Here is a 17,286-nt window from a genome sequence, read left to right on the forward strand (position 1 = left end):
GACTGGCGACCTGTCCAGGGTGTATTCCTGCCTTTCGCCAAATGTATGCTGGGATAGGCTCCCCTGCGACCCTGTTCAGGATAATGGATGGATGGAACCATTCAGTGTGACATGTATGCAATAATAGAGGACAAATACTTTTTCACGGAACTGTAAATGAAAAGGCTACTTCATGTCCTTATTATCCTTAGGCAGTTTTACGCATTTCCATGTAAATAAAATGGCTTACATTTTATGATTTAAAAGTAAGATGATACAGAATTTATAGTACAGATCACCATCAAACAACCTACTAGTGCCTGTGCAATAAATGAATACATAGTACATTCTGTAGCAGAGTCAGCAATTAGCAACCAGTTAACCAGTTAAGGGCTGTCTCTCAGTTTCTGCGGCGTGTTTGTCCCTGCTGCCTCTCTGTCTGGTTCACTCTTCAGGTCTGCACTGAAAGTCTTGTCAATCAGTTCAAGCTCTCGGATTTTCTGTGTGAGAAAACAAATAAGAAAAGGTTTCATTATTACTGCTTGACGCCAGAGGCCACTGTGTCTGTCTTCTTCACTGTGTCACCAATACCTGAGAGATCTCTTTCAGAAGAGATCTTCATACATCTGAAATTGTGCTCCTTGTAAAATCACTGTAAATGAGGGGTTACTACATCTGAAATGTCAGTGCTATTGTAGGAACCTATACTCTGAGTTTATCATCTGAGTATGTCACATACGCAAGAGACAGCTGAGTGTTTAGCCACTTCACGCCCTCCTATTACTACCTGTGAAATCTCAACCTCAATGATGTTTTGGTATTGTTTCCTCTTCCCAAGAGCCGACATCTCCTCCAAAAATTCCATCCGGTCTTTAATCTCGTCCACAACTGAAAGAAAAAACGGAGTATGCTGTATTGCTTGAGAAAGAGAGAAAGAGAGCTGTCTGCAGTGTGTGGGACCTTCAGTGCGAGGGACTTGAAGTTTGAACATGAGGAATACCAGATTTGAGACCCAAAATGAAAGCAAGCCTTTCCTCAGCTACCCCAGATGTTGCCCCACTTTCTACCCTTGTAACCGCACCCTCTTGAAAGCGATCTATGTCTTCTGGTTCTCCCTCTGCGCTGGGAACACTCTGTTTAGAGCAGGACTTTAGCTCCTTCTTCCCATCAACCAACATGTTCTGCAGCCTCATTTTCTCCATCTCCAGATCCCCTGGAAAGACAGATTTGGAGTAAGAGCTTCAGTATTGGTAACTTTCTCCTCTATCAATCATGCCATCCTTATCCACATGTACCTATCTGCATTACAAGCATTTAGAGACTGTGGAAACATTAGGAATAACTCACGCGTTGCACTGGGGCGGAACATTTCTCTTTTGTAGCTGTTTCCAGAACGACACATTTCAGCGCTGCGCTTCTGTCGTTTGCCTGAGAAGTCACCTGCTTTCGCCTGGATATTGAGCTGTGGAGATGATGTCACTGGTCTGGAGTGATGGATCACAGGAAGGGCTCCCTCCTCTGGTTGAGTGGTAGAAGACAGAACCAGAGCATTGCCTTGACTTGGTCATGTACAGTGCAGTAAAGACACTTCAGGACACAAAGCAGGATTACTGAGTTAGCCAGAACCCTTCCAAATCTGGAACATAAACAGAAGTAAAAAGATTTTCTGCAGTTATCCAGCTCCCTCTGTAATCCTGCTTGGGGATACAGGCCCCTGATGTGTGTTGTGAGTAGAAAACCACTCACTCTTGACGACCATTTTGAGCTGTCTCTGCTGCCGATGTGTGAGTTTTGCTTCTCGCATCATCACTGCAGGACCAGAACAAAAACTTTCATTATATCAAGTTGTCTATTCAATTGTCATAAAACTTTTTTTTAAGGATAATAACAGGTATAGTATCAATAATATTATTAATCTTCTATGATTTTTATGTGACATTATCCTTTTGTTTTTTGATAATACATAAAATGTGTTTAAATCTAAAGATCACTGAGAAAAAGATGAGAATTCTAATGTATTTTAATTTTTTTGTGGAACCGGAGACGCCACAGAAAAGGGTGTGGTTCTTTGCCAACATACACTGAAGCATCTCCTGTGTTTCCTTGCTGTAATCCTTCACACGGGGGGAGTTCCACAGACCCCCTTCTGGTACATTCATCATACCTTCCCTACTGGAAGATGCCTCCATCTGAGTCACAGAATGACGAGACAAAAAATAGAGCCAGACAGTCCAGGAGCAGTTGAAAGGCACTGCAGTGAAGAATACTTAGGCATGGCTACTCATGATGACTATGTACAGTAAAGGTAGGCAAACTCAAGCAGATATAGTTTATTTTTTACATGACAGGCATCAACTACAACACACATGTGCACACATATATTAGCTAACTCCAAAATGGCTATACACTCAGTGGCAATTATACACAGTACTTCTGATGTTTGCTATTGGTTCTGTTGGCTAGGTAGCGTTTCAAATAAATAAATATTGTAATAAATAAATAAATATATTTCACCAGCTAAATTTGACCAGTTACCTAGCTAGCTAGGTGTTAAAAAAAAAGCACAACGCACAGAAAAGCTCGTTTGGCGTGACGTAATTTACATGGAATTTACATTTTTATATATTTTAGTTGGTTAAGTTATCTTACCTTGAGTTATTTCGCAGAAACGTTTCAGTAACTTACCATGCGCTGTTTAAAGAGTATCTTTGAGCGCTCCCATGGCAACGAGATAACTACGTCACCGGAAACAGGAACTAGTTTTTTGCGGAAGTCAGTTTGCGGCGTTTCTCGTCTAATTGCGAAGAATATTTAGCGTTTTCTGTTGGTAGTAAACATTCGTTATCTTTGTAGTGGGTTGGAAAGCATATAGTTGCAAACATGTCTGACAACGAAGACAAGTAAGTAGTTACATTTCACTATCATTATAAGCTTGATTTATCGCAAATTTCTCTGCTTGCTTGTTTGTAGTATGCCATTAGCTAGCACGGTTATTCAGGTCATATGGCATGTTTGCCAAAGTAAAAAACGAATACTATGAAAGCTTAAGTTGAGATTTAACACAGACCTTAATATATAGCTATCTAGCCTCATGTTTGGATTGAAATCATGTCGGACTTGACTTGGGTTAACTAACTAGCTAGCTATAAATTACTAGCTAGCTTGATAGCCACCTTAACGGTAACTTACTGGCTAACCAAACACTATTGCTGTTCAAGCTAATTATCGAGCTAAACGGGGTGATGAAGGTGAACCATCCCACGCTACCTTGTGTAATGGCCATCTTTCATTACTTACCATTACCATTTGTTTATAAATTCTGTTGCATATAAGTTACTGTTGCTACACGAAGTCCCATTTGTGAACAGAAATAGTTTGTTTTAGGAAGTAACGTTTTTGTAAAGTAGAAGTAAATATCTGAAATGCACGAGGCTTAGAAAAGCACACCTAATATTGCGGGTGGTTGTAATTGTTACCGTTACTTAATATACTTGGATTTGTGAAAATACAAAGTCGGCTACTTGACAAACTTCTATCCCCTGTTTAGTTTTGATGATGGGGATTTTGATGACGCCGAAGATGATGATGGGCTGGATGACCTGGAAAATGTTGAAGATGTGAGTTTTTATAGCAGAGTTGTGCCCCATCCTTCTTACAGTGCAGAGCTTCTCCTTATCCTGACCTTCTTTCACAATTCCTTCATGTCCATTATTTTCCCGCTCTCCCTCCCTCGCTCCTGGCTTTTCTACCCCTCTTCAGGAGGATGCGGAGCATGTCCAGATTCTACCTGCGGGAGAGGGGCAGCCGCCCAACCAGAAAAGAATCACCACGTGCTACATGACCAAATACGAGCGGGCCAGAGTGCTGGGAACCCGTGCCCTGCAGATAGCGTGAGTGCACAGTGTTTGCGTGTTAGTTTATGGCCATCTCAGCCGATTGTTATTTGTAGAAGGGGAGGCCTGCATTGCATGTATTGAGTGTATTGGCAGTGTATTGCTAATCCTTCATGCTGATTCAGTGGTGTGTGCCCTTCTCCCTCACTCCTCTTCACCTCCTGTGAGTCTCACGGCTCCTCTTCACCTCCCGTGAGTCTCACGGCTCCTCTTCACCTCCTGTGAGTCTTACGGCTCCTCTTCACCTCCTGTGAGTCTTACGGCTCCTCTTCACCTCCTGTGAGTCTCACGGCTCCTCTTCACCTCCCGTGAGTCTCACTGCTCCTCTTCACCTGTGTTTCTCACGGCTCTTCTTGCAGAATGTGTGCGCCGGTGATGGTCGAGCTGGAAGGAGAAACGGATCCTCTGCAAATTGCAATGAAGGAACTGAAGTTAGTAAGATATCAGATATGCTACCCCAATGTTTTTATAAACTCTATTATAGCTGTGGCACTTGAGTGTAATTTCCCCAGTCTTTATGGTGTCTATATTGTTCTCTGCTTCACTGTGTCGTAGTGTTCGGTGTTGACTGTGTTTGTTGGTGCAGGTGCAGAAAGATCCCCATCATTATCAGGAGGTACCTGCCTGACTCAAGCTACGAGGACTGGGGCTGTGATGAGCTCATCATCACTGACTGAGACTGAGCCTTGAGACAGGAGCCCAGCAATGGCAGGGCCCTGCTGGAGCCCTGCTGGAGCCCGCTGTGGGGAGATTGCCAGGCTGACTCCCCCCCGCTGCCTTCCACCTTGCAGAGTGATCTGGACATTCCTGTGTAGTAAAGCGCACCAGGTTGGTTGCATATTCTCCATTGCAACCATCCCAGTTTGATGACATGCAGGTTTTGTGTGTACATTGCATTGAAATAACTGGGTCTAGTGTTTTTACAGCCATCATCCTCAAGAGGGAGCTAAACATCAAGGTAATTGGGTGGGAAATGCTCTTGCTGCAGTTGATCAGATGATTCTGAACATTGGTAATGTGACAGCAGCACAATGTTTGTAAGAATATTTTACAAGTATTTTTTTATTAATAAATACTGTCTTAAGGAAGCATTTTCTCCTCTATTATTTTGTAGCTGTATTGGCTCATTTAAGGTTGCCCGGAACAGACTCCCTTCTCTTGGTTCAGCGTCTTGGTGTTTTGAGTTTCCGGTTATTGTAACAGCATTAGATTCTGTCTGCAAATATGTGAGCGGATTGGTGAACAGATAGGTCCAATAAACCTACATCATACTGCCTCCACCTGCATATTCACTGAAACAGTCAGTCCATTGTTTTGTGTGGGAGTGGGTGGCATTTCTAAAGAAGCAGGAAGCCATGTCGTATGACAGGAGTGCAGGGACACAGGAGGTTGAGCAATTGTAAGTCCCCCTTCTAGTTAAGAGAACTCTTGAATAGGTGATGGTGGTACCTCAAACCCTGTCATTATCTAGGCCCTATTGCTTTCCAGTCCAAACCCAAGAAAGGAGTGTCACTTAATCAGGGTAAGAAACTGGAGATGCTTGGATGTTAATAATAAAACATAAGCATGCCTTGAGTTCTGAGCACTGCTGCTCAGTGGCACATACAAAAATCAAAACCAATGTCTGCCACACTTGCTTTGGCACTGACAATCACTGCATTTAAAGGTACAATAGGTAAGATTTTTGTGTTTAAAACATTGTTACAAGACCATTGGAAATTGAAAAAGGCTCACTGAAATTTTCACTGCCTGTGTTTATAGTCCTTAAATTCGGGTTTCAAAATATACAGTTGATGGCCCGACACACCAAAACATTGTATAACTGCAATAATTCAAACTCATTGGTTGAAAATTGGTTCTTACGCCATTCGCGTTTCAACATCAGCATGTTTACAGAGAAGGGGGGGGGTAAACAGTGTTGTGGTTTGAGGGTGTTTGTTGCTGCAATTCCTCCAAAATTACCTATTGTGCCTTTAAGGTCATGTGTAAGGATTGCAGACTGCATTTAATAAAAGTTATTAATGGGCGGGCTCATATTTCCAGATGAGATATAATGGTAAATGCTGGTAGAGATGTATGAAGTGCAACATATGGGTCTTACCTGTCCCCTTTTCTTATTCCTTTCGGTGGTAACTTCACTTCATTTTTTTGTGTGCAAATAAATAGTTATAGCTCGGCCTACTTACATGGCTGCAATATTTACAGACCAGCACATCATGCCAGCCACTGGTTCCTTTCACTCATTGCCCTGGAGGACTGTACTTAATGCAGATTTGGTGGGGGACTACTTTGTATGGTGAAAGTCCCTTTGTATCACTGCAAAACCACAGGCCGGGCAGTTCTGCCTATGGCTGTCTCTCTGCCCCGTCCCTCCACCCCTTTCTAATTCTCAATGGTTCTTTGTCTAACCAAGTAACGCACAGGCTATTAAATCGAGGAATTAGGAGTCCGGCTTAACCTAGCACACACACACACACACACACACACACACACACACACACACACACACACACACACTCACACTCTACACTCACGCTTCTCACTAACAAGGGATGGCTACATTATAGTGGCATTGTTGTTGTCTGCAGGGTAGTGAACTCCGGTGTGTAGTGTTACATGTGCTGTATTGTGGCGCAGTGCTCTTGGGACAGAATCAGTTTTGGGGATTCCTGGACCAGGGGCATCTGTGCATTGTTCTCCATCAATGATTCAGTTTTACTATGGGCTGTTTTCTCCCATATCCCTGTAAGGAAGTAGGGATGGTCTCCTGCTTCACAGGTCATCATCATCCGTATACCAAGATATGCAGTCATCATCATCATCATCATCATCATCATCATAAGACAACTGTCCATATAGAAGGAATAAAATCAACTTGCAAAATCCCATGACTTTTACAAAAACAGAACTCATATTTATTTAGTATAAAAAAGTTATTAGTCCCTATTTTTCTAAGTTTTCAAATTAGGCTGACATAGACAAACTTATGCCTGACACGGGTCACAATAATGTAACAAGACTCAAAACAATGTCAGTACAGTGTTGTACAACACCTCGGAACTGTTCAGAGAATAGATGACAGTATCAGCAAATATAAATAGTTTGTTTTAATACATAACATTTAAAAAACAACAGGACGTATTGTATAAAATACACAAATCTCAAAACAAGAAGCCCGCATTGTATTTCACATTGTTTGGGGCAGCTGGGAGCTTCTTTGTCCTGCATTTTGGGGGGAGGAAGTTAGGTTTTAAACTTTGACACGCACGTGAACACTGACCTTTGGCCTTTACTTTCCTCCTGTATTCTACAAATGTAAAACACAGTAATCCCTACCATGCATTCAACATATGCTCCATATCTGCAGACTCCAGGAGAAATTTTGGCGAGTGTCCATTACGAGTCTGAGTCTCTTACAGAACCTAAGGCTTGTTCAGTGATTGACAAGAGCCAGAACTGTTGCTGTAATAGCAATGCCTGTACACAACTGCCTTAACATTGCTTCGATCCTCAGAAAAGCAAAAGTTAGAATCAGGCTTTAAACACTCTTTGAATATGACGATAGCTGGTTCTAAAGGTCCTTTAGGAAATCCTGGTTCCCCTTTTCTTCAGCTTGTCTTCTCTACCATCATTACATTAAACTGCAAAAATATTTTGCACATGTAGATTGCATATGATGTCTAAAAAATAAAGATTTGTGACTTCCCCCATCCACATCTCCCAAAACATCTCAACGACAATATCTCTCCCTGCCTTAACTATCAAACCCAGTCTATGTAAGCATTAAAAGTAAAGCCTTTTTCTGAAAAAGAAAGAGAAAGAGAGAGGGCTGTCGTGTCCACATTGTTATGGATACATAACAATGTTTTCATGTTGGTGTCAAACTCTCTCTCTTTGCCCCTCCCCCACCCCTGCAGCTCATTTATTCACTCATTTCCACACCAAGGCACTTCCTGATCTCTGTGGTAACTACCTTAAAATGACAAAAATGGCAGATAAAAGATAAAAATGGCATCATAAGAGAAGTTAAAGCTGATTATTGGACAAATAAACTGGCATGTTATACTGTACAATTCAAAAGAAACATTAAAAACATAATTATAAAATGATGCACAGTGCTGCAGACATTTCAGTGTACAACATAATTAATGAATAATTAAGCAGAACAACAATGATCACAAAATACAATTTTCTTTGAAAATACACAAAAATGTTTTCAGTTTGGTTAATAGAAAAAGAGTATTATTCAGCATAAAAATGACAATATTCCTATGAATATATGCTTCATTTTGTATTATCCCCATGTATTATTTCTTATACTTTGGCGTGATTCTATTGACCCGGAATCAGAAGCTTAAATCTGTTCTGGGACTGTATGGAAGCGTCCACTGAGAAGCATCATAGAGCTGGTGTTAGTGTTAACTAAGGCACATGATTTAAATGGCAGGAAACACACAGAAGGTTTTTCCTCAGGACTCTCAATGCTTAATCACTACCTATGGATGCCATATGTTGCTGTACTGGGTGGTGCTGATTAGGCTGCTGTTATATTATTTGCTCTGACTGTCAATGCTAAATGAACATGAGTTCATGTTACGCATGTATTGTTTAAATTGAAATGGCAAGTTATTCACAAACATCAGTCAAAAGTGAAACCAAGGACAGTTCAAGCAGGAAAGTTCAGATTTGATATGCATACCAGATGGTGACATACAGCCATAGAATATGAGTTACTGTTTACTATATTTTTTTTTACACAACACAGCTGATTATATTTACATTAAGATCTTTGAAATGGGTTTGATGTTCCTTGGAATATTCGTTGAAACGCTTCAGACTTATAAGAAATAAGTTTCATTGGTTTGTCTTCTAAGTTCTGGCTTTTTGCAAAATCTATGGTGTACATCTCGGGTTTGGAGTGTGACAAATAGCTTCAACATATATGCAGACATTGTAAATTATATTTATAAACAACATAATACTTGGATGACATACGTATATCTGTAGTTTAGACCAAAAAAGAGGATGCTTTGATTCTCTCTTCTAATATTTTGTTCATGAGACTCACTCTTTTCCACAACTGAAAATATAGCAAATGTAAAGTACTTTTTCAGGACACACAAACAACAGCCTTGCAGAGAACATGGCCCTGAATCCGACTTGGTGTCTGTAGGCACATTAAATGAGAGTGGCTGCGTCCTATATCGAACCACGTATCAACCTAAACCAGGGATTTTTCTATCTTTCAGTCACAATAATCCCTCCGTGTCCCTCTGAGCTGAGTTAAGAACTGACTGGAAACAGTCCTTCCACATGTATCCCACGACAGCATTCCCCTCTGGGTCTTGAAACTGTTGCCCTGCCCTTCTGCCGCTCATGGTCGGGAGAGGGTGGTGTAGACGGGCTGCTCCCAGTGCGGTGGACTGTGTGACTGGGGCATGCTGCCCGGGTCGGTGATGGTGGTGTAGAGGGGCCTCTGGGACGGGCCCATGTAGGAGAAGGCAGAGTAGAGGCCTGAGGGAGAGCCTGAGTGGGCGTAGTAGGAGCTGGAGGGCTGGTGGTCTCCATACTCAAACTGGGCTCTGGAGGCCAGTGTGGGGAAGGCCGAGCTGTAGTGTGGGAGGCCCAGCGGGGTGTAGGTGACGTGGGAGCCCCCTGAGGCAGCCTCGGTGAAGTGGCCCCCCGACGCAGACTCGCTCTTGATTTGGGCCTTGGAGGAGTCTGGGCTGAGGGCGGAGTGCTGCTGCTGCTGGTGCTGTTTGGAGAGCCAGGCTGCGGAGTGTCCACTGGCTGCCGCCAGGGCGTAGGCGTAAGGCGTGGCAGAGGACCCCGCCCCGGTAGCCCCCACGCCGGCCCCGCCCTGCCCCATGCCCGGGTGCCCGTTGGGAGGCAGGTACTGGTCAAACTCGTTCACGTCGAAGGGCTCCATGTTGGCTATCACCTCGTGGCTGATCTCGCCGATGTCCATGTTGCCGAAGTCGATGTGTGGCTTCCCTGCGACCGAACCAGAGCCACCCTCTCCTGCAGGGCCCAGCCCTCCCCGGACCCCTCCGCTACCCTCCCGCTTCCCCTCCCCCGACTTCCCACAGTGCAGCTCTGTCTTCGGGGTGGTGGGGGGTGTTGGGGGACTGTGGCTTTGACCTGCACAGACATGAAAGGGAGAGAGAGGCATTAGGACGGCTGCAGGCCACATACTAGTACAGAGAGGAGAAAGGAGTGAATGGAGAGAACTTGTAAAAAGAGGAGAGAGAAGGGGTATGTCAGGGGGCGCGGGGCCTTACGATGTGTTTTTCAGTTTTTTAAAAATGAAAGCACCCATCAAACCCCACAGCTCACCTGCTGAATGAGGCTGATGCCCATCGGCCAATGGAGACCCCGCTCTCCCGGAGTGGGCGTGCTCCAGGTGAAGGCTCTTGTATTGTGATTGGCTGGCCTCACCTTCAGAGTGCGCGTCAGCCTCTGCGCCGGAGGGCAGCTTCCCGTTCTTGCGGCGGCGCGGCTGGTACTTGTACTCGGGGTAGTCCTTCTTGTGCTGCTTGCGCAGTCGCTCTGCTTCTTCGATGAACGGCTTCTTGTCACTCTCATTCAGGAGTCTGAGAGGAGGAAACACGGCGAAAATCACTCTTTAGTCACGACTGACAAAAATGTAATGCGCTGACTAGTATGGTATGCGTTCTCTCTATATATTCTCGCTCAAACAATAATAGAATCATTTTGCAGTTCATCCACGCTCAAAAAACACAAAAGGACAAAGAAATAACATGCTATTAATGTACCACAAAATTATGGTAAACGACACCGTGTCAAAATACCCTCTAAATAACATTGCCCATGCCCTGTTTCCGCTGTTTAACTTTTCACATGACAAATTAAACTTGAACTGCATTGCCATAACCTTGACAAGTAGCTTATCACATATAACTACAGGCATTCAACCTAATGCATATTGGCAATATTAGTTCAATGTCACAACTCTAGAAACCCCCTTCTACTTAATAGGCAGTCAAAAAGGATAAACTTTGACTTGCATTTACTATACAGCACACATTCGCATAGGCAGATATTTAATATTTGTCTAAGGCTAATCACGCAAATAACTACTGCCAGGCTGTTGTGGATTTTGATATTTAACCTGTAGTCTATGGATGTCTGAAATGCATACATTGTGGAGTGAGTACAGCAATGGTGCGGGTATGTGAAGTAACAATTTACAACAGTTTACAACAGTTTAATTGAAGCAAGCCAACTGTAGCTACGCCTGAAAGTTCATTCATACCTCCACAGTTTGCCCAAAGTTTTGCTGAGTTCCGCGTTGTGCAGTTGAGGGTACTGGTCGGCCAGTTTCCTGCGCGCAGCCTGCGCCCACACCATGAATGCATTCATGGGCCTCTTAACGTGAGGCTTGGTCTTGCTTCCCGAGTTGACGCGCACGGGCATGGGCACCAGAGTCCAGTCGTAGCCATTCAGCACTTGGCTAACCGCCTCACGAATGCCAACCGTAAAACGATCGTCTTCTTCGTCCGATTTAACCGTGGTTCCATCTGTCTCGCTGCCCACACCTGGAATCTGATGCTGCGGCGCGGCTAAAGGTGAGTCGCTCCCGCCCACTGCTCCTGAGCAGTGACCAGGCGACAGCGAGAGAGCATCGTCGGAGGCGCCAGGACTCATCTCCACTTCTGATAAACTCTGATCTTCTCCTGACATGTCCTTCTATGTCACGAGGAACTGAATGAATACGGCAATGTAAGGATGTCCCGATCAGGAGGCTTATTTCTTACGACAAATATGTCGTAGATAGGAGAACGTAGACTATGTTTACAGTTTATTCTGCACTTTATCAAATATCGGAAAGACCCAACACGCAAGAATGAGATCGTGCCTTGCTTTGGGTCTGTTTTCACTCTCCCCGTTTTGTCTTTTTAGTCGTTATTTAGAGTTCCTGAATTCTCCGAGGATTGGATTATTTCCATTCGTATGAACCACACTGTGTGAGCGCGTGTCTTCTTTTTTCCCTTTTCGTAGCCCACAGTGAATGTTGTTTGATTTCTTTTTTTGGGGATAGTCGCTATTTCAAAGATGTTTCTCCTGGAAAAAAATTTAAAAAGAAGATGTTTAAATAGTTATTTTTGAAGGATAAATACGGCAGAAAACTGGACATATTGTGATGGCTAGCATTTTTGTGAGTTTTCTGAGCAGTCAAGACTCAGACGTCTGTAGAACCACGGCTGTATAGAAAGACTCACGTGCATTATTATTAAGCGTAGATACAAATGAGTTACCCCAATATAAATGAATAAGCTATACCTGTAGCGTACATGTTGTTGTACACCAGTTAAGCCGTCAGTTCGCATGTGTCGCCATGGTTTGGCCGTGTGTGTCTGTCACGTATCCCCCATTGCCCCTAATAATAAACTGCTGTTTAGAGCTTGACAGTTATTGCAAGCTCTCAAGAGGGAAAGTGTTGGAATAACACGAGACCACACTACTACAGGGATTCGATTTATACCTCAGAGTTCTTATATAAACAGGGGCAGGCGCTGTAAATAGAAGCCAACTTAAGGCGTCTGCACATGCGCATATGTCAAGAGAACCGTGGTTATTTTTCTGATGGTAGGGTAATTATATTATATTGGATATGATGGCAGTGACCGGACAACATGGATTATGGTTTAATATAGATAATCTTATATGCGTAAAAAGTACATAGGCTTAATAAAAAGAAACGTTGCTTGTTTTGTTTTTCGTTATTATTTGGAACATTCAGTGCTACAGAGAGGCTAATTCATTAAAGAAAATATGAAAAATGCAACTGCCAAAGTTTTGCTCAATAGCTTTTGTTAATCTCGTGGATAAATTAAGGTTGAAGTTGTAGGCTTTGTTAGTCAATTCAACTGTGAGAGTGAATGGAAATTGCCTACACATTCCAACGCATTTTACACGCCAACCAATGTACCGGCATGCAGGGGTGTGTTACAAAACATGTTCCACATAGGCGCTAGTCAAAGGGTTCACGCCTACACGCCTAGTCGCTATTAATTAGAACACATTTTAGTAGTCCTGTACTTCACAGTGGATTAGTAAATTAACCGAAGTTCATTCTTGCTGCAACTTTTGAAGTTGACGCCATAGCCATCTGGCTCCAGTGGAGGATTGTCTCCTGCTTAGTCTAATCAACTGTACGTCGCTTTGGATAAAAGCGTCGGCCAAATGACATGTAATGTAATGTAAACATGTTTCATTAGGCAATGCCGTATAGCTCAAGTAGGCTAGCTATATGGCTTGCAAATCAGGTGTCAATTAACTTCATCCTTCAAGATGGATCTAGATATGCATATTATATATATTTTTTCTGAATGAATCAATATATGATCTATTTGCAAAGATATTATATACTTATGTAAGATCGATTGGACCGGCAATAGAGTCCAGTCAAAGCGCTTGTTCTGACGCCTAAACAGAGAGCTTCTGTATCTCGACACGTTCTGCCTTGTCAATGAATACATTGCGACACAAAGCAATCATTCTCTCTGGCTTGCCGATCAGTTTACACGGCTCTCACAATAGGGAAAATATAAATCATAAGTAATATGACTGTTTGTAACCATTTATCGCTAATAAAATTACATGACGTAAACCCGCTGACCGTTACACAATTCGTTAGTCAATGCTAAACATGCGCAGCGAGGGCGGTATTGTAAGCTAATGTTTGTGTGGGTGTTCGAATAGACAGTTAACTCTTAATAGGCCTACACCTCAGTACCACCCTTTAGAAAATGTTATAGGCCTGAAACATTTCAATGGGTGGCTACTACTACAAGCATGATATATTTCGTTTATTTGAGCAACCACTGAACTCAAATCTCGAATAAATCGTTGCTTGTATAAAATCACATTACGCTTTTCGAAGTTAAATTGGCGTATTTAGATCAACTTTTGAAATAGCAGTGGCATGCCCGGAAAATGTCGATAAACTCATTGTAATCTAATTCTAAAACATTATAAAATAATTTTTCTGTAGGCTATTTATTCCAGATAAATGCGATTAAAAAGGTTACGCACTGTTTTAAGATTAGTTGATGATTAAGGCACGATTAGAGTGATTTATTGCTGTGAAATGTGTTTATTGGCCCTAATGAATGTGAAAGCTCAATTTGGAACGCGCACTGATAGCCATTTCCATCATATTTTATGTTATTCTAGCAAACTGCCCGTGTTGGATATTTACTAGAGATGACATAGCCATAAGCATGGAACTGGTAAATACAACAATTCCAGTGTTTATTCGTAAGCCATAATAACAAAAACACAACAATAAACACAAAATCATATGTATAGAACACATCGACTACTTTCTACACGAGGAAGCCATTTTAAGGTCGGCTGCTCATGGTGCTCCCCTCATTTTGCGGAGTATAAAGCAAACGCATCTACTCTTAGCATTACAGGTAGGCAATTTTCCATGATAATTCCTACAATTGCCTTAATATTTTTTTCGGGGGAGGTTGTGGATTATAATGTAATGTTCAGCAGTCTACGAGATGGACTTCACGGCCCATTATCTGGTTACCTGCGGCTGCGCCAGGCGCCTTCAGAGAATAAGGCAGAAGGTGCACCTGTCTAAAACGTAAGCATAACAACAAGAGCAACGAAAGGAAACAAAGCCTAAAGAGATATAGGGAACATGATAAATATTGATAAATGATAAGTCTATATCATGTGATAAATCCGGGTTACCCTCTTGTGATAAATAATGTGGAGAAACAAACTCCTCTCAGATTAAGAACACAGGTAGGCTAGGCTGATTCATCTTATTTAGCCTAGGCTAGATGAAGGAATGTTGCTATATTGACAAAATCACTATCCTTTTAAAATATCAGTCCCCTAGCGGCATGCTTAAACTCTAAATTACTGCTGCTAAACGAAAGAAAACCATGATAGGGCTGCAAAGCAAATTGAACTACAGAAACTGTTCAATTTAGAATATAATATTTTTAATATAGAATCTTACTTTTAAATGAATGCGAATATTTTGTAGCTTACATTATTGTAGACATACATGTATCTACAGTAATATAATCATTAATTGTAGGCCCAATAATTAATTTAACTTTTTTATTGCTCGAGGCAAATTTTGTCTGAAATGTCATGATTCGCATTGCCTGTAGCAATCTCTTTTAAGTTGTGATTTCAATTAACCTATCCGAAGCAACACAATCAAGGAGGTATACAGCTAACCAATACAGCCTCTTTCAGTAAAAAAAATAAAAAAATCTTTCAAAACCTCAGAAATTTATCAAGAACAACAACAGCAGCAACAACAACAATAATAACAATAATAATACATGTTATTTTGTGATTTTTTGTGGTTGTTATTAACAGCGACGTAACAATAATTATAATTATATTAATAATATATCTAACAAACAAAAAGAATATCAACGACAACAACAATACAAACAATAATAATAATAATAATAATAATAATAATAATAATAATAATAATAATAATGACGACTACGGAAAAGCCGACGAAGAAGATGACATTTAATATGAACATGTGCTGAAATTATATAGCAAGACGGAGAAAGGGAGTCATTCTCTCAGAGGGAAATAAAGAGAGAGAGAGACAGAGTTGGAGCTGTAATCGCCTTACTTCTGTGGAGAAATGCAGGTTGCCCGCTAAACACGAGAGATGGTGTGTTCCCAAGTTGCCAAAGTGACGCTCTCGCTCTCTCCCCAGCCCCCTCGTTCGCTGTGCCCCTTAATGAATGCCTGCTCTGTGTCGCACGCCGGGACTTAAAGAGCTCGTTGTGTGAGTAAAGAAAAAAACATTTTGTGTGGAAAAAAAATTCTTAAAGGAACAGCACGTCTACACGGACGCTGTTCCTTGCGCCCCTTCTCTTTGGTGATTGGTTGGTTGGTATTTATTTTCCCGATTTCTGTCAAGGGGGCGGGATTTCTCTGGCGATGTCTGTCAGTCCCCCATCACAGAGAGAAGTAATTAATTAAAGAGCTGCGATTTTACTGGCGGAATTATTTGGAAGTGAACCGAGAGTCGGTACTATTCGAATGCGTAAAAGCCTGATGGGTTTCTTTATGACACATTGGAATGTTTCAGTGGAGATAATTAGATCAAAATAACCTGTGTACAAAAATAGTCTATACATTTGAAGAAAATAAAACAAAGACAAAAAAACAAACAAACAATGAAGCTGTACTTAGTTTAGCGCACATTTAAATGACACATAATTACAACACTGAAATGAAGGGTATCAATACAACCAATATGTTCTGTTAAAAACATAGCGTAGTTGAAAATATATTTGAAAGATACAAGTAAAAGCAGCATACGAATACATTGGAACACAAAATAACTGGAAAATTTACTGCACTTTCATTCAAAATATGTGTAGCGCATTCGTTTACCGATGATACTTCGAGCACGAGAAATTACCATTGCAATACTGTAATGACACTGTAATGTAAGTGTTTTTCATTCTTGCCATTTAAAAATGAATAGCATTGTTAGTCAGCCATGTCTGGGATGTATACATCATGTAAAAGTGAACTAAGTAATGCTTTGAGGTGTTAGATAAAATGTGTCTCTATAAACTGATTGTACATGTTCATGATTATAACCAGATCTTACATTTGAATTCCATGATTACTAGTACAGATTGTGGCAAACACAACCTCGGACAGGGCTCCATTTGGTCATTAATAGTCCATAAATAGGAAGACCAATTAGGAACATTGATACACCGCCACCAGAGTGACAGAAGCAGTAGGCAAATCTCTCTACATAGAGCATTGTGCTTCATCTGATTTCAGTAAAAGGTGTCCGCTGGGAAGCACATTTAAGCAAGATTGTTACATGTTCTGATTTCTTATGCGCTTACTCATCAAATATCATGAGCCAATGCAGATGACCACCACTATTTGAACCTTATGTTCCTTAATGATGTGAGGGATTGCTGTAAATGGGATGGGTTTAATTAAAGCAGTAGTTTACAGAAAAGCCAACATACAGAAAAACTGCCTGGGCCAAGCAGAAACATAAAAACTGAAATAATATCAGAAAACCACAGAAAGTGAACAATTCCTTTAAGGGTCACGTGAATGTGAATATCATAAAACTGCCGGTGTGTGTGTGTGGGGGGGGGGGGGGGGGGGTTTGACTTGTGCTCTTCAGTTGAGAGCTTTCATGTGACCGGTGGTTTATTGTAAACATCACATCTTTTTCTGATGTTGTGCTTTAGTAAAATCAGGGACTAAACCACAGCCAGGGGCTTCATAACGGGAGCGTTCATATGGAGGACGTGGTTGTTTCCCAGTGTGGAGGGAGTACTGTTTACTGTGAGTGGGTGTGGGGGAAACTCCATTACTCCTCACCAGAATGTGACACATTGGCCTG

The 17,286-nt window shown here is 41.8% G+C and overlaps 3 protein-coding genes across 5 annotated transcripts; 1 reads left to right on the forward strand and 2 right to left on the reverse strand.

Moving 5' to 3' along the window:
• Positions 1 to 131: 131 nt before the first annotated feature.
• On the reverse strand, positions 132 to 2,717 carry c2h22orf23 (chromosome 2 C22orf23 homolog). 2 transcript variants are annotated; one of them, XM_061231906.1, is made up of 7 exons: positions 2,665 to 2,717; positions 2,060 to 2,168; positions 1,726 to 1,788; positions 1,327 to 1,497; positions 1,061 to 1,192; positions 767 to 867; positions 132 to 479 (listed from the first exon to the last, which is right to left on the reverse strand). In XM_061231906.1, the coding sequence occupies exons 1-7, from the start codon at positions 2,665 to 2,667 to the stop codon at positions 366 to 368; spliced, it is 693 nt and encodes a 230-aa protein (XP_061087890.1). In that variant the 5' UTR covers positions 2,668 to 2,717; the 3' UTR covers positions 132 to 365. The 2 variants fall into 2 exon arrangements, with proteins under 2 accessions (XP_061087890.1, XP_061087891.1); XM_061231907.1 differs by having other exon boundaries at positions 2,629 to 2,715.
• Positions 2,713 to 4,960, forward strand: LOC133122144 (DNA-directed RNA polymerases I, II, and III subunit RPABC2-like). Its single transcript, XM_061231908.1, has 5 exons — positions 2,713 to 2,879; positions 3,527 to 3,596; positions 3,739 to 3,869; positions 4,232 to 4,303; positions 4,459 to 4,960. Exons 1-5 carry the CDS (start codon positions 2,860 to 2,862, stop codon positions 4,547 to 4,549), a joined length of 384 nt encoding a protein of 127 aa, XP_061087892.1. The 5' UTR covers positions 2,713 to 2,859; the 3' UTR covers positions 4,550 to 4,960.
• A 4,177-nt stretch (positions 4,961 to 9,137) lies between these two features.
• On the reverse strand, positions 9,138 to 15,631 carry LOC133121747 (transcription factor Sox-10-like). 2 transcript variants are annotated; one of them, XM_061231189.1, is made up of 4 exons: positions 15,526 to 15,631; positions 11,149 to 11,957; positions 10,311 to 10,465; positions 9,138 to 10,013 (listed from the first exon to the last, which is right to left on the reverse strand). In XM_061231189.1, the coding sequence occupies exons 2-4, from the start codon at positions 11,574 to 11,576 to the stop codon at positions 9,247 to 9,249; spliced, it is 1,350 nt and encodes a 449-aa protein (XP_061087173.1). In that variant the 5' UTR covers positions 11,577 to 11,957; positions 15,526 to 15,631; the 3' UTR covers positions 9,138 to 9,246. The 2 variants fall into 2 exon arrangements, with proteins under 2 accessions (XP_061087173.1, XP_061087171.1); XM_061231187.1 differs by having other exon boundaries at positions 10,209 to 10,465.
• Positions 15,632 to 17,286: the final 1,655 nt, after the last annotated feature.

This window comes from Conger conger, chromosome 2 (assembly GCF_963514075.1).
Source record: "Conger conger chromosome 2, fConCon1.1, whole genome shotgun sequence".
Classification (NCBI taxonomy): domain Eukaryota; kingdom Metazoa; phylum Chordata; class Actinopteri; order Anguilliformes; family Congridae; genus Conger; species Conger conger.

Bases quoted from the DNA above. Each gene is read 5' to 3' on its own strand.
- c2h22orf23 (XM_061231906.1), bottom strand. The intron at 1,498-1,725 runs GTGAGTGGTTTT...CCACTCAACCAG, and splicing joins GCTCAAAATGGTCGTCAAGA to AGGAGGGAGCCCTTCCTGTG. The intron at 868-1,060 runs GTGCGGTTACAA...TTTTTCTTTCAG, and splicing joins CATAGATCGCTTTCAAGAGG to TTGTGGACGAGATTAAAGAC.
- LOC133122144 (XM_061231908.1), top strand. From the start codon at position 2,860: ATGTCTGACAACGAAGACAA. The intron at 2,880-3,526 runs GTAAGTAGTTAC...TCCCCTGTTTAG, and splicing joins ATGTCTGACAACGAAGACAA to TTTTGATGATGGGGATTTTG. The intron at 4,304-4,458 runs GTTAGTAAGATA...TTGTTGGTGCAG, and splicing joins ATTGCAATGAAGGAACTGAA to GTGCAGAAAGATCCCCATCA.
- LOC133121747 (XM_061231187.1), bottom strand. From the start codon at position 11,576: ATGTCAGGAGAAGATCAGAGTTTATCAGAAGTGGAGATGAGTCCTGGC. The intron at 10,466-11,148 runs GTATGAATGAAC...TCCTCCTCTCAG, and splicing joins ACTTTGGGCAAACTGTGGAG to ACTCCTGAATGAGAGTGACA. The intron at 10,014-10,208 runs GTGAGCTGTGGG...ATGTCTGTGCAG, and splicing joins GCATCAGCCTCATTCAGCAG to GTCAAAGCCACAGTCCCCCA.